The sequence below is a fragment of the Fukomys damarensis genome, unplaced genomic scaffold, assembly GCF_012274545.1.
Source record: "Fukomys damarensis isolate Sample0158 unplaced genomic scaffold, DMR_v1.0_HiC HiC_scaffold_34, whole genome shotgun sequence".
Lineage (NCBI taxonomy): Eukaryota > Metazoa > Chordata > Mammalia > Rodentia > Bathyergidae > Fukomys > Fukomys damarensis.
Window position 1 is genome coordinate 10,520,238 of NW_022900946.1, and position 14,609 is coordinate 10,534,846.

The 14,609-nt window shown below is 45.7% G+C and overlaps 1 protein-coding gene across 3 annotated transcripts in view; it reads left to right on the top strand.

Moving 5' to 3' along the window:
• The first annotated feature begins 462 nt into the window (after window positions 1-462).
• Acsm1 (acyl-CoA synthetase medium chain family member 1) overlaps window positions 463-14,609 on the top strand; it is a 49,668-nt gene continuing 35,521 nt past the window's right edge. For 2 of the 3 annotated variants that reach the window (XM_033758748.1, XM_033758747.1), the window contains exons 1-3: window positions 973-1,078; window positions 5,876-6,106; window positions 12,774-12,984. In XM_033758748.1, coding sequence (XP_033614639.1) covers window positions 5,915-6,106; window positions 12,774-12,984 — 403 coding nt within the window. In that variant the 5' untranslated portion in view covers window positions 973-1,078; window positions 5,876-5,914. Of the gene's footprint in view, window positions 586-947; window positions 1,079-5,875; window positions 6,107-12,773; window positions 12,985-14,609 lie in introns of those variants that run through there. The other variant, XM_010610034.3, reaches the window with a different exon arrangement.

Sequence of the window (14,609 nt, forward strand, 5' to 3'; positions counted from 1 at the left end):
CCTGGAGTTCCCTGCCCAGAACTGGCATTCAGTGACCTGGGGTGATGGCAGGAAAGTGTGAGTCAGCTCTCCGGACAGTTTTGCTGCTCTCTCTACCGCCCACCGTTCGTTACAGATAAGGGAACTGAGGCACAGAGGGATTAGAACCCTGCTCAGTGCCTCGGAGGTGGTAACTGGTAAAAGCTAGACTCAAACCCAGGCTGCCTGGCCTCAAGCCACTGTTCCCTTTGCCCCACGCGGTGTTACAGCTCGGATGGGGACACCCACTGAGATGTAAACTGTGTGTTCTGGTCTCTCTGTCTTGCCTGAATTCTCTTCTCAAAGGTGACCCCTTTTCTGTTTCAGCAGTAGAATGTTTGTACTTTGATTCTTTGAGAGTTTAATATGTACCTTACTGTGGTCAGTCACCTTTCCCGCCCTGCTCACGGACTCTTCTCCCTAAAAGGAAAGCCCAGATGAAAGTTTCACCCCAAATGAACCAGCCAGGGAACGCAAGCCCCACTTCTCAGAAATCTGCCTCCTGCAATCTTGGCGGTGACTTTGAGCAGAGGTAGCTCTCTCCCAGGTTCAAAAGGAGCTGAGCAAGTAAGTGTGCTGGGAAAACTGGACCAGAATCCTAGAGGATCCTCGTTCTCTAATAACCCCCAAATGGCTCCAGCAAAAAACCAGAAGTCTAGACCCTGTCCCATGACAACCTAGGTTAACAACACAACATCGATGGTAAAACCGGGGTCCAAATGCAGGGGCCAGGCGCTCTACGGACTTTGTGACATATAATCCTCCCCGTGAAGAAGGGCTGAAGGTATTCACTGGCTGGTATTCATCCCGGAAAAGCTGGTGGTGGCTTCACATGAATTGCTCCTCTGACTGTTGTGGGAGGCCCTGCGATTGCTTTCTGCCCTATTTTACTGAGCGTCTCCTCCCCCTGTTGAATCATCCAATTCCAGACAGGTTCTGCTCTCAAGGTTCAGCCAGGAGCCACATTCTGCTGGGTTCACACATAGTCCTGGACTTGGGTACAGAGAACGGGATCTACGAAGCCTACCTGGACACAGCCTCCCTGCATCCTGAACGTCAGGTAAGACAAAGGCAAATGGCAACAGGCTGGTGTGGGGGACGCTCATGCACACGCCACAGAAGCCCTAAACGTAAAAGTCCAATGTGAAATTGTCCATTTCTGGCGATGCCACTCACATGGTACTCTGGACAAGTCACTTAACATCTCTGACACTTCATTTCCTCAACAGCGAAATGAGGATGGTGACAGTGAGTCAGAGGGGTGCTAGGGATTCTATACGTGCTGTGTGTCTTGCAGGCTCCTAGAGGTGATCGGCTGACTGTCAGGCCCCTCAGGGTCGGAAGGAAGGTGTAGGGACAGGAGGGGAGTGCATGATAGAAAGCTTCGCTGTGCAGAAGTTGGTTCCCTTTCTGTAAAGTGGGTGCCTTTCATAAAATGCCTAAAAGCAGTCTAATGAGGAGGGAATCGGCTTCGCGAGTGTAGGGAACTGATGGGTGTCTCAACAAGGATTGATCCCTTACTGTGTACCGGACTGTGTGCTAGCCATGTGCTTTATGCAGATTACCTCGACAGTCCTTACGGGAAATTGGGAAGTAAGTTGGGCTTTTTTGTTTGTTTGTTTTGGCACCAGGGATCAAACTCGGGTCCTTGCGCTTTAGAGGCAGGCGGCAGAACCTCTGAGCTAAATCCCCAGCCTAGGAAGTAAGTTATGAATTTACTCTCAAGCCTAAAGACGTGAACAGTATCCAAAATCACCGATCCAGAAGTTAAACCCTCACTCTGTCCCCTATAACCCACTAAGTCTGCGGCCTCGTTAAATAGCTTCTTGAGTCCAGCAGCTTACAGTGTCAGTTGGTTGCAGAAAATGTTCGAGGTATTGTGTGCCTGAGCACAGAATCCTGAGCCAAGGCACCTCCCAAAGTCATAGGGCCATGTTGATTTCGCAAAGCGCTTCAAAGTATTTCAAAAGTTTGTTCTTTAAAACTATATCATTGGACACGCTTAGTCCATGCATCCCAAGAGGGTAGAAACTCTTTCAGTCTGATTAATTCCTGGTGGTGTCTAAAACCATCCATGGTACCTTATAATAAACACCTTATAGAAATGAACAGTATATTTTTCTATAGTTCAGACAGTGTGTGGGTTCACTGGTTTTTCTCACCCTGCTTACTGAATTATGACGAAAAGGGAAGAGTCTGACTACTTATTGAGCGCTTACTATATATCAAACACTGGGAGGGATAGCTAGCTGTAGACTTAGTGTAGATGTAGTCATTGATCTGTAGAAATCAACAGAATTATAGGTATAGAGTGCTTATAGAAATATAGATATATAGGATTGTAGGTATATAGATAGTGATGTATAGGTACATTATAGATATTGACGTAGCTAAAGATAAATATGCATATGCTGTGTGATCAAAAATAATGGTGAATGTGTACCTTTTTAAAAAATTTCTTACTGTAAATAGTACATTCTCAATCGCCCCTCTCAAGTACTCCCCTCACCTTGAACACACTTATTCTATCTTTCTTGCTACTTTCTGGGCCAGTCATGGAAGTCCTCTTTCATGAATATCATTAGTTGTGCTGTCACGGGCCCTTCCACGTTCCTAAGGATTCACAATAGTTCCTTCTCAGGGTCGGTTTGATCGGGAGGAAGAACCAAACGTTATACAGTGCCAGATCCAGTGTATCAGGAGGATGAGGACATGCTGTGGTGTTTGTTTGTTTGTTTGTTTGGGGGGGGGCTTTTGAGACAGGGTCTCACTATGTAGTTGAGACTGACCTGGAACTCCCCATGTAGCGCAGGCTCGAACTCATAGCGATCCTCCTGCCTCAGCCTCCCCAGTGCTGGGATTACAGGTGCGCACCACCACGCCTGGTTGCTGTGGTATTTTTATAAGCTTGCCTTTCCATGAGATGGCGCTCAACAGCAACATTCACTCTAATTTGGATCCCACCTTATAAAAACACTTGAAAAAACCTCCAGAAATGCTCCAGACAGTGGCAAGAAAAGTGGGATAAGTGATTTAAATTGAAGGAGAGTATGTTGACAGTGACTAATGTCAATATGCCTTTTACTGTAGTAATTTTTCCATTCAAGCATTTGCCATTTTGCTCACCCCTGTATAGCTATGACTTTTAGTCTTCTGAACTGTGTGAGATCAAGTTTCTCTGTACCTGCACATAGGGTAACTCTGGACCCTGCAGTGTCCATTTAGGAATCTCTCCCCACTTCCTCCCTTCCACCCTACCCTAGAGGTTAAGAAGCCATTTTGGGGGGCGGCAAGCTTAATTACACTGGGAGAGTTTCACAGAGCGTGTTAACAATGAATTACTCATTTTCCTAGTGTGCCAAGTTTTCGTCACCTCGGCCTCAGGTGTTGCTGATTTTCTAGTGTTTTTAGAGAGAGTTTAAGTAAATTGCTCGAAATGATAAAGGGCTGAGGGGCGAGAGTCTGAACCTGTGCTTTTTGGCTCCTGAGGCCACCCTCTCCTCTGCCACATCCTCTCAGATGATGAAGATTAAATTAGAACTGCAAACATATTTATAAGATGATGCCCCGGTCAGTTCTTTCTTATTTATTTTCCACTATCAAATATCAAGCACTGTTTGTATTAGTTCAACAGAACAGCCATGGCAAATTACCACAGACCGAGTGACCTAACACATAGGTATTTTCTCAGAGTTCTGGAGGCAGGAGGTCTGAGAGCCAAGGGATAATTGGAAAGCCGTTCTTCCTGACTTGTAGCTGACTGTCCTCGTGTTCCCGTGGCATTGTCCTTTCTTGTGCATCTGTGTTCCTAGTCTCTTAGAAGGAGACCAGTCATGTTGTCTTAGGGCCAGGCCCAGTGATCTCATTTTGAACACAACTGCCTTCTCTAAACACAGTCACATTCTGAATTTGAGGGCGTTAGGACTCCAACAGATACGTATTGGGGGACACAATCTAGCCCATCAGAAAAGGCTGACAAATTTTTTCATTATGTCTCTCCCTTTTGTTTGGGTTTTTAGCTATTTTTTAAGGGCCATTGGGGGAAAATGAGTTTTAAAACGTCTGTGTAGAAAGACAGTAAGTCTGGAGTGCTCCTAAATCAGCTCACACCTGTAGAAGGAGGCATGCTTTGGTAAAACCAGCAGATGCGGTAGTCTTACAACTTTGAGGAAAACCCTGTCCCTCAGGAGGTGCCCGCCTAGGAATTTTAAGCTCTTGTGTCAATAGAGGCTGAACAGCTATACTAAGTAGAAAAGCAGGCTGGTGTGAGGAAAACTAGGAGTCAGGTCACCTTGGAGAAAATGCCATTTAATTGAAGTAGACGATTCTCAGCTTCACCAAGTCTGTGACACGTTGTAAAAAAGGGCAGGTCAGTATCTCTGGCCATTACAAGTTTTACTCATCTGGTCTATTAATTTATTGTCAAAAAGTAGAATATTGGGCCAGGGATTAGCTCAGTGGTGCTGCCGCCTGTCTTGCAGTGGCTGTCTTCCACCAACATTTTCATTGATAGATCAAAACATCACCTTTTACCCCATAAGTGTAGAAAATGATTACTGGTCAATTGTAAATAAAGTAAAATTTGAAGTGACAATTAGCAAGCATTTGTTCTGTGAAGAACCTGTGTTCAGGGGCTTACACCCTGCAGGGTACTCACTTCTACAATAAAATTAGAACCTTGTAGATCTGCAGAGGCCAACAGTGTAGTTACTGACACCAGTTAGGGCATCTCCATCCGAGCTATGACACTGAAACTCCCAAATACAGGTTTTTCTAGCAGCTTAAAGCCAGAACAACCACAAAAGCACTTTTATGGAAAGTAGGTAGACGGTTGTTTAAGCCAATTTCACAGTCAAAATTCTAGAAGGAGCTAAGTGAGTTCTGTCCCCCTGGTGGAAACATTTTTCAGGCCCTGAAAGGGCAAAGAGGTTTCGTTCCCTGAGTTCACTCTGTCTGATGGGTTGGGAATCACTGCCCAAGATACCATCCTAGGGAAATCTGGAGACTAGACCCAGTCTGGTAAAGAAGGTGTTGGCCTACTAACAGTGTCTGCCCTGAAGATGGTGTACGTTTGTGAGAATCTGTATAGTCCCGTGTGGCGAAAATCCAAACTCAGGGAAAGAAGGAATCATTGGTTCTGAGTCCCCGGAAGAATGTTAAGAAGAGAAAGGCAGAGAGAGCTCAGGACCAGTAAAAACCAGTGACTCCAGTGTCTTCAGGCATAGGGCTGCCTTGCTTCTCCACACCTCCGTATGCTGCTTTCTTCCCACAGAAAAGGACTCGTAGCCCCAGACAGCTCTCTCGCAGTGCGTGTTATATGGCTTTCCCTGGATAGAGACACACCTGCCTACTCTTTGGCACTGATTATACACAAGACCAATTTGAAGGGTTACAGATGGTCAGGCTTAGGTTAAAAAAAGAAATCATAGGACTGCTCAACCCTGGGCCTAACAGCTTGAGCGAAAGAATGGAATATCAGACAGCTTCCGTGAGAACCACAAGACTGGGCTTGATGCGAGGAGAAGTCTTCAGTGTAAGAAGAGCCGGGGCATAGAACCTGCAAAATAGTCAGTTTCTGCTGCAGAAGAGTTCATCATGTGGCTGCCACCCTGGGCTTAAATCTGAAAAGATCCCCAGAATGTATAGCACACATGTAGTAGCTACAGCTCCTCCCTGGCATTTTGTGCCTTGTGGTCCCTTGGTTGGGAAGCTACTTTGCCCATCTAAGCCATGTCTTCCAGACTACGGTAAATGGACACCGTGCTAGGACTTTGGCTGTGATCCAAGAACGTGCGTCACTACTTGGAGAAACGTCCTGCTGCACAGCCAAACTGTAAGCCACCTCTCCCTGAGACAGGTGCGGACCTGAGAGTTCCGTGTCCAGTTGCTGAGAACTATGCAGTGGCTCGTGAGGTTCCGGGTCCTCTGGGGAGTCCACAGATCCCTCCGTGCCCTGCACCCTGCCCCTGCTCACTTGGGTTGCCAGCCTTTAACAGGAGTTGGGGCTCCAAGATGGAGTGACCACGATATGCCCAAGGAATTTAACTTTGCAAGTGACGTGATGGACTACTGGGCTCAAATGGAGAAGGTAAGTGGGTGGTGGGAGGTGGGAACCAAGTGTCCTTGTCTTGCTCTTACTAGGCTGAGCAGCCCTGAATCAAGGGCAGCTTCTGCCCCAGGATGGCAGTGTAGTGAGAGGAGGTTGTACAAGGTATGATTAAAATACACAGTGAATGTCCGAGTGTTTGAACTTATCACAGTAAAAGAAACATTGTTACAAGTCCCCCTCAAAACGCTCCCCTCCACTTTGAACACTGTCCTGGTCACTTTCTTTGTTGTCGTTTAGTTTTGGAGTTGTGTTATTGTTTTGTGGTGCTGTTTTGTTTTGTTTTTTGAAACACGGTCTCCTCCAACTCACACTGCAGCCGAGGCTTTTCTTGAGCTCGTAGCGATCCTCCTGCCTCAGCCTCCGAAGTGCTGGGATTGCAGGTGTGCGCCACCATGTATGACTGTTCTTGCCACTTTCTGAAGCAGTCCTGGAAGTCCTCTTTCATGAAAGTCTCTAGCTGCCCTATCCCGGCTGCCTCAAAGTCCTGCATGGATTGAAAATGTTGACCCGTTATGCTCAGTTTTATGTCAGGAAAGAGCCAGAAGTTTCATGCTGCCAGGTCCAGTGGATTAAGTAGATAAGGACACACTGCTATGTTTTTATTTGACAGAAATTGCCATAAACCGCTGGTCGACAAGGGATGATCAGAGCATAAGATGAATGTTTAAGTTTTAAAATTTTATGACAATGAACAATACATTGCCATTAATCCCCCCAAGTACTCGAAATATTTTCCTTCACTTCAGACGCCTGTATACCATTGTTCTTGGTAATGTGTCTTACAGTGTAAACTTTTTAAAAATTTAAACATTCACTGTAGTTTTCTATCCCCTTTGTACTTCATTGTTCACCTCCCAGCTTATTTACCTTCTTCACATCTCTGGGCATCGGTGCTTTTATCTGTGAAATGGGGACAAAGTTGTTTTTTGAAAATGACTGAAATGACATATTTGGTATGCAGTCAGCGCTCCGTAATTGGGACTGAATGCAAACTTTTAATCCTGAAGTCAGAAAGTTCACGTTAGCCTGAATTTTTACCTTCAATGAAAGGAGCACTGAATCTAACAGGAATTTACTCATCAAATGTGGACTTAGCTTTTGCATCTACCCAGAGAAGGGAATAGACTTTCTGCATGTGTGCAGGGCATCTGAAACGCTGCTCATCTAGCAGCCAACCTCACCCAACACCCATCTTCGTATTCAGAGAGGATTCACCTGAGATGGACTTGGAGACTTGATACAGTTTTGAAGATTCCCACAAACGTGCCTTCTATGCTATCTTCCTCTTCTTCTTCCTTCTTCTGAGTTTTCCTAATGACCCAAGAAAAGTAAAGCCCTTAGTTATGGAAGAAAAATGTGATGTATCATGTCAATCGCTTGGTATTTTATCCCTGGCGAGGTGGGCAGTGTTTCCGTCCCCATTCTCCGGACAAGGAAACTGAGGCTTCCAGGTTTCAGAAACCTGCAGAAATCCCCTAGCTAGCAAGTGGAGGAGTGGGATTTGGATCCAGGCTAATTGAGTCAGAGTGGGCTATTTAACTTGTCTCACAATCTGATGAGGCTAAAACACCTGTGCGTTGAACGCGTAAACTGCCTTTCTTCATTGCCCAGACTAGAAGTCCTGTCAAGAACTTGAGATGTGAAATAGGATGGAGAAAAGAGGAGCAGAGAAGAAGAGGAGATGGTATTGCCTTTCCCCAGTTGTCTCTGTGAAGGCCTGGTTAGCCAGGTCCAGCCCTGACTCTCAGTTGTAACTACAGAGTAAATACCCGCCAGGCTGTGAGTTTGGTTGGCTCTGCTGTTTGTTGTCCATTTCCTTATATCTCCCAATTTCCCCACTCCCAGCACCCGTAACTCATTAGTATTCATTCTGGCACTTTTTCTGCTCTGTACTTCTGCTTTTCCAACTTCCTTGACCGTAGACTCACAAACTAGCAAGCACCACACTGGCATTCATCCGGGACCTCACCCACAACATTGCCCAAACTATTACAGACTGATGACACCTATTTTGACTGATTTCTTTAACATATGTAACCTGTAAAGTATAAGGTAGAAATCTAACATTTATGTGAAATATAATTGATCTTAGTCTTCGCCAAAAAAAAAATTATTAGAAAACAAAAGACAAAAAGTTGCCTGTAGGCTGCACAACGTAGCCTAAGGGTGGAAAATGGTCCCTGATTCAGGCCGCCATTGTATAACCCCTGGTCGCTCTTGGCAATTACGTCCTGTAGGACTGTGATATAAGCTCCTAGGATAGTTCACTCATCTTCAGTTGATTCCTGGAACAGCCCCAAATTTATTCACAAGAGGTCATGTTCGTACCAACGTTTACTCATTCTGTCTCTTACAGACTTCCAAAACTTCATGAGTTCTAGGCATTTGCCAATCACTCTTTAAAGAACAGTGACAGAAAAGTAAACCAGACCGACAACCCTCCCTTCTCCTTGCCATTTTGCTGTTTTCTTGATGCATTGCAGCTTTTTTGCCCCTCGTTTCTTCTCTTACTGCCTTCTTTTATGTTCAGTTGATTTGTTGGTAGTGGTATATCTTGATTTCCTTTTTTGTGTATTCTACAGATGCTTTCTTTGTGTTACCATGTGGATTGTACCTAACATCCTGTAGCTATAACAATCTACTTTTCAGTGATCATAACTACTTCAAATATATACGAATCTCTTTTCCTCCTTACATCTCCGTCCTACCTAACATCCACTTTATGTTATTGTTATCACAGATTATATATTTCAGTATTGTGTATCAATTAACCTAAATTTATAATTACTTTAATGCTTCTTCTTTTACATACTATAAAAGAATAGCAAGTAGAGTTGCAAAATGAAATTATAATACTTATATATAATTATAAATTATATAGAATTTATGCATGTAATTACCTTTATATGAAGACTTTTTGTTTTCGTATTTGAGTTACTTTTAATCCCTTTAGTTTGACTTGAATACTCCCTGTAATATTTCTTATGGGGCAAGCCTATGACAGCGAACTCCCACAAGTTTTCTACTGTGAATATCCTAATTTCTCCCTCAGATTTGAGTATAATTTGAGTATAAATTTGGGGACTGACGGTTTTTCTTGTCCTTCTTTTAGCAGTTTAAGTATATGACCCCTTTGCGGGGCGCGGGGGGCATCTCCCAGGAGGGTGCCTCAGGACACGGGGCTGATCAGGAGGGGACCTGAGGAAAGACGGTCAAGTGGAGTCCGTGACCCGGGTGAAGCAAGAATGCGGGGCCGTGGGATGTTGGGGCTCACGGGTGGCCGTGGGCAGTGATCCTGAGCCAGGCGAGTGCGGATCAGGCCGGAGGTAGGGCTGGCGTCCCCGGGGTACAGCACGGGACTCCAGCATCCCAGAAAGAGATCCCAAGACACGTGAGAAAGAAGACTCAAAGGGATACAGGGCTTCCCCGAGAAAGCCATGTGAGTTCAGGCCTCGCGATGTCTGGGTCCCCCTAGCCGCGGGCCACGTGGGGACTGGGAGGAGAAGGCAGCAACCCCGATGATCTCCTTGCTGTGGCTCTCAGTTGGGGTGGCTCTGCAATCCAGAAGACATTCCATGGGAGCTGTGAGTCCTGTCCACACCTCTCCCACTCTGCTGTGGGGGTTGTCACGACGGAGGGGTAGTTACTGCCATCTAGTGGCCGGATGCGAGGGTCCGGCTAAACACAATGGCCACCCAGGTAAAGGATCCCCTGGAAAGTGACAGTTGGCTGAGACCAGAAGCCCTGTCCTCAAGTGAGGGCTGAGCCTGGCCTCGAGCTGGGAGGACAGTTCTGGGGCCACTCCCTGCCACCCAGCCTTCTGCAGAGTAGCAAACAACATGGAGAGGACCGTGGCTCCCTTCTGTACTCTCTTCTTGTTCCGTTACATGTGCGCAGGATGGTAGTCTTTGCAGCTGGACCCACCCAGAACGTACTTAACTCATTAGCCCAGGAGAGATGAAGGCAGCGTTCGGTGGAGGGGCTGTGTCGGTCCAGCCCATTTGCCAGGTGCCTTTCCCACCACCCACTGATATTCCCTTCTCTCTGGCCGGGTCCTTCCTCTTCCAAGTGCCGTCTCCAGCCTGGCCCAAGCGTGTCCACTGAGGGGCTGCTGCCGGCCATCCCTCTGAAGGACTATGCTGAGGGCACCAGCTGAGGACTCCTGGTTGTCTCTATCCTGCTTCCTGCAGCTGCCTGCTAGTTCTTGATTCTTGGCAGTGGTGCCTGGTCCCCGGCAACTCTGAACCAGATCTGACATCGACCCCTGGTCCACACAGTGGAAAGTGAATGTCATAGTTCCAAATCTTAATAATTTATCTTTCCTTCCAGGAGCCCAATAAATGCTCTGCTATCTAAATATCAAGGAGAACCAAGTATACTATCCCATTGCGTTCTGGTTTGTAAGGTTTCACTGATTATCTTCTTGAGGGTCCCTTATCTGCAACGAATTGCTTTTCTTTTGTGCTTTCAAAATCAACTCTGGCTTTGGCTTTCACATTTTGATTATAATGTGGCTTCATATGAGTCTCTTTGGGATTGGTCTCCTTAAAGTTGATGAACCTCTTGTATTTGTATAGCCATGTCTTCGCTCAAGTTAGAGAAGTCCGGGGCCATTGTTTCTCTCTGTTATCTCCTTTCTAGGACTCCCAAACTGCGTATATTAGTCTGCTCGATAGTGTACCATAAGCCCCTTAAGCTTTGTCCATTTTTCTTCACATTTTCTTCATTTTGCTCCTCAGATTCAGTGATTTCACATGACTTCTCTTCTACCTACCCGTGTGAATGGATTGCTGAGTTTTCAGTTCAGTTACCATAATTTTGGATCCAGAATTTTATTTAGTTTTTTCCTCCCATAATTTCTACCCCTTTGTCACTATTATTATTTTGCTCATATATAATTTTGCTGGTTTCCTATAGGTCTTTGTGGTTCCCTTTTTTAGTCCCTTGAGCATATTTCAGACCAGTACTGTGGAATCTTTGTCTACTAAATTAAGCCTGTATTTCTTTAGGGCCAGTTTCTGGAGACTTATTCTGTTCCCTTCAGTGTGTTTTCCAGTTCCTTTGTATACCTTATGATACCTGGATGGAAGCTGAGCCTTGAAACAGCCACATCTCTCCATTTTGCAGGCTGGGTTCCCACAGAGACAGACCTTCAAAGGGTCAAAGTCATCCCAGGTCTTTTCTAGCATTTGAATTCCCTGGGCCTGGTTGTTATTGTAACCTCTGCCCATAGTGTCTTGCACCGAGGTACCCACAAGTCAGCAGTTCTTACCCACCATGGCACCTGCTGTTGCTCTCAGAGGTCTCCAACCTGATTTGCAAACTCCTCTGCTACTCTCATCTGACCTCCAAGTCAGGCAAGACAGAAACCACTTCCTGAGGCCGCCCCTGTACAAGCTAGCAAATTGCAAACAAGTCCCACTTTCTCTCTTCCATCCCATGAGAGGAGTCAGGAATTGGAATGTTTCCCCCTTGACTTCTTGGGGGGGCAGTGGGCAGAGCAAGGAAAAAACACTATAAAGTTTCCTGCATTTTGATTATGACTTTTTCTTGTTGTGGACATTTGTTCAATTGTTGCATATCCTTGACTGGTTTCTAAATTTCCCACAAAGCTATTTTATTTTATTTTGTTTTGTTTTTTTGGGTTTTTGGGGGTTTTTTTGAAACAGGGTCTTACTATGTAGTTGAGACTGACCTGGATCTCACTGTTTAGCCCAGGCTGGTCTCAAACTCACAGCAATCCTCCTGCCTCAGCCTCCCGAGTGCTGGGATTACAGGCGTGTGCCACCATGCCTGTCTCCACAAAGCTATTTTAATCACTCTGTTCCAATGTTTTTATGAGGAAACAAGGGCCTAGAGCACATTACTCTACTATCTTGCTGTCTGTCCTAAGCTCTGCAAGTATATTGATTTTTTTATTTTTTTGATACCAGGGATCAAACTCAGGACCTTGTGCTTGCCAGGCAGGTGGCGGAACCATTGAGCTAAATCCCCAGCCTAACCATACTGGTTTTTTAAATTCCCAAAATATTTATAAATCAAGTTAGCCTCTTTTAGAAGAATCAAGATAAGTACAGGTGCAAATTCCCTATGATGAATGTGATCATTATGTGTATCTAAAATGTACCGATACAATTAATTTTTTAAAACAAAAAAATTTAGTTAGCCTCTTTTCATTTATTTTGTTGTGGTGATGATGATGATGATGATGATGATGATGATAATAATAATGTTTATTGAGTGCCTACTGTGTGCCAAACACTGTTATGTGTGTTTTACTCAAGGATTAATTTATTTAAATTCTACAACTTTCTTGGCAATGATGGTGTCCCCATTTCACAGGTGAGAAAACTGAGATACAGAGAGGGCTAATATAGACATATAGAGTAATAGAATTTTGAGTCTTCAGTAGGAAACCTGGAGGCCACTCGTGGTCCCTGGGTAGCTTGGGTGGCGGGTGGCCACAGTAGGTGTGAAGTTCTCCGGGTTCTGCTCAACCTCCCAACTTCCCTTGCCTCTAGAAACGTCGACAGTAGGGCCTCAGTCCACAGGTTATGGACTGTGACTGTGGCAGAGCACCGTCCCAAGGGGCGGCCTCTTCCTCTGAGGCGAGTAACACGTGGTACCCAACCTTGCCCTTCACTAGGAGGGCAAGAGAGGCCCGGGGCCGGCGCTGTGGTGGATCAGTACCCAAGGAGAAGAGGTGAAGTGGAACTTCAGAGACATGAGGGACCTAAGCTGCCGCGTGGCCAACATCCTCACCGGGCCCTGCAGCCTGCAGCAGGGGGATCACCTGGCCCTCATTCTGCCTCGAGTGCCTGAGTGGTGGCTGGTGGCCCTGGGCTGCATTCGAACAGGTCAGTGACTTGGGAGCCTTGCTGAACTCAGGCTGGCTTGGAGTCAGTCCTGGGACGTTAGGTGTTATACGCCCAGCCTTGCACAACAGTCTGGAGGTTCTGGCCTCGTCTCCCAAGCTGGGACCACAGAGCAGGGTCCTAGAGGGAACAGGTCTCTCCCCACAATGTCTTTCTCCTGCTCGTCTGTCTCTTTCTCACATTGCCTCACAAGTCCTCCTAGTCTTCTCCTCTCTCCCTCACACTCTTACATTCATGTACTCTCAAGTCCTACGTCATACATCACACACACACACACACACACACACACACACGGAACGCTTTGTCTTGCTCAATCTTATTCTCACTTTGCAAAAAAAAAAGATTCAAATAGGGCCAGGGATATAGCTCAGTGGCTTTGCTACCTCCCTCACAAGTGCAAGGTCCTGAGCTCAATCCCCCATACTGCCAAAAAAAACCAGATTCAATACCCAACATTTTTCCATGTTTGAGAGCATGCTTTCTCCATCTCCCTCTGCCTCTAGTTTTCTCTCTCATTGAATCCTTTAAGAATCAGAGTCAGATGTGGATATTGTGAAAGCTACAAATACCAGATAAATGCCTACAAACACAAACATGTCTGCTAAAACTTAAGATATGCTCTCCACAATCGCTACAGTTATACAAGGAGACTAACACTGATAAAACCCGGGGACCTGATATACATCCCTAGTAACTGTTCCTCTACTGACGCCATAATATCCCTGAAAGCCAGTTTTTTGCTTTAAATCCAATTGAGAATCATGCCTTGTGTATTTAATTGCTGTGTCTCCTCCATTTCCTTCAATCTGGCTTATTCTCCCGTTTTCTGCTTGGCAATGACGTTTTGGAAGAGTGTAAGCCAGCTGTTTCGCACAGTGTACCTCAAATTGTTTAAGAATGCGGCTCCCTGATTGCATTTACTTATTTTTTCTTTTTAAGAGTAGGAAAAATTTATTGAGGAAAAGAAAGCTTCTGTCTAAGAGAGACGGAAGGGGGACTGGAAAATGGGTTGCCCACTCACCCTGCTTCTCCAAGATGTTTTATACAGCCAAGCCATGTGGTGAGGCGGGTACAAAGTGGGACAAAACTATAAGACCCAATGGGAAATTACAAGGTGGGCGTGAGGTGGGGCAAAACCATGACGGACCGATAAGATTACAAGAATAGTCATCCGGGTAATATTGACTAAATGGGAATCAAATAAGGGAGCAAGTCACATAGCAAGTGTACAAGGATTTTCAGTGAGGGTAGGGGTCAGAGATATTTCTTGCAAAGCCTGGGTTAAGACCTTGGCCCCCCACGCACACAGGTGATTGAAACCTATTTGGAATATCAATTACTGCTATTTATCCCCAGGGGAAACACAAAGGTATAGTAGTTTCTCTCCTTTTAGGATTCTGGCCTTCAGTGAATGTGTCTCCATTGTCCTCCATGTTGGCTCCTTGCTGTGTTGGCTCCTTGAGGGAGGCCCTGCCTAACTGCCTACAAGATATCTAATTAAGTTACCTATCTGCAACATTCCCCCCTCTGAAGAAGTACCCCTAACTGCTGGGGGCAGGGGTGAAGACAGCTCTGGCTACTTCCAGCTGAAGAGGGTTGTATTAGTG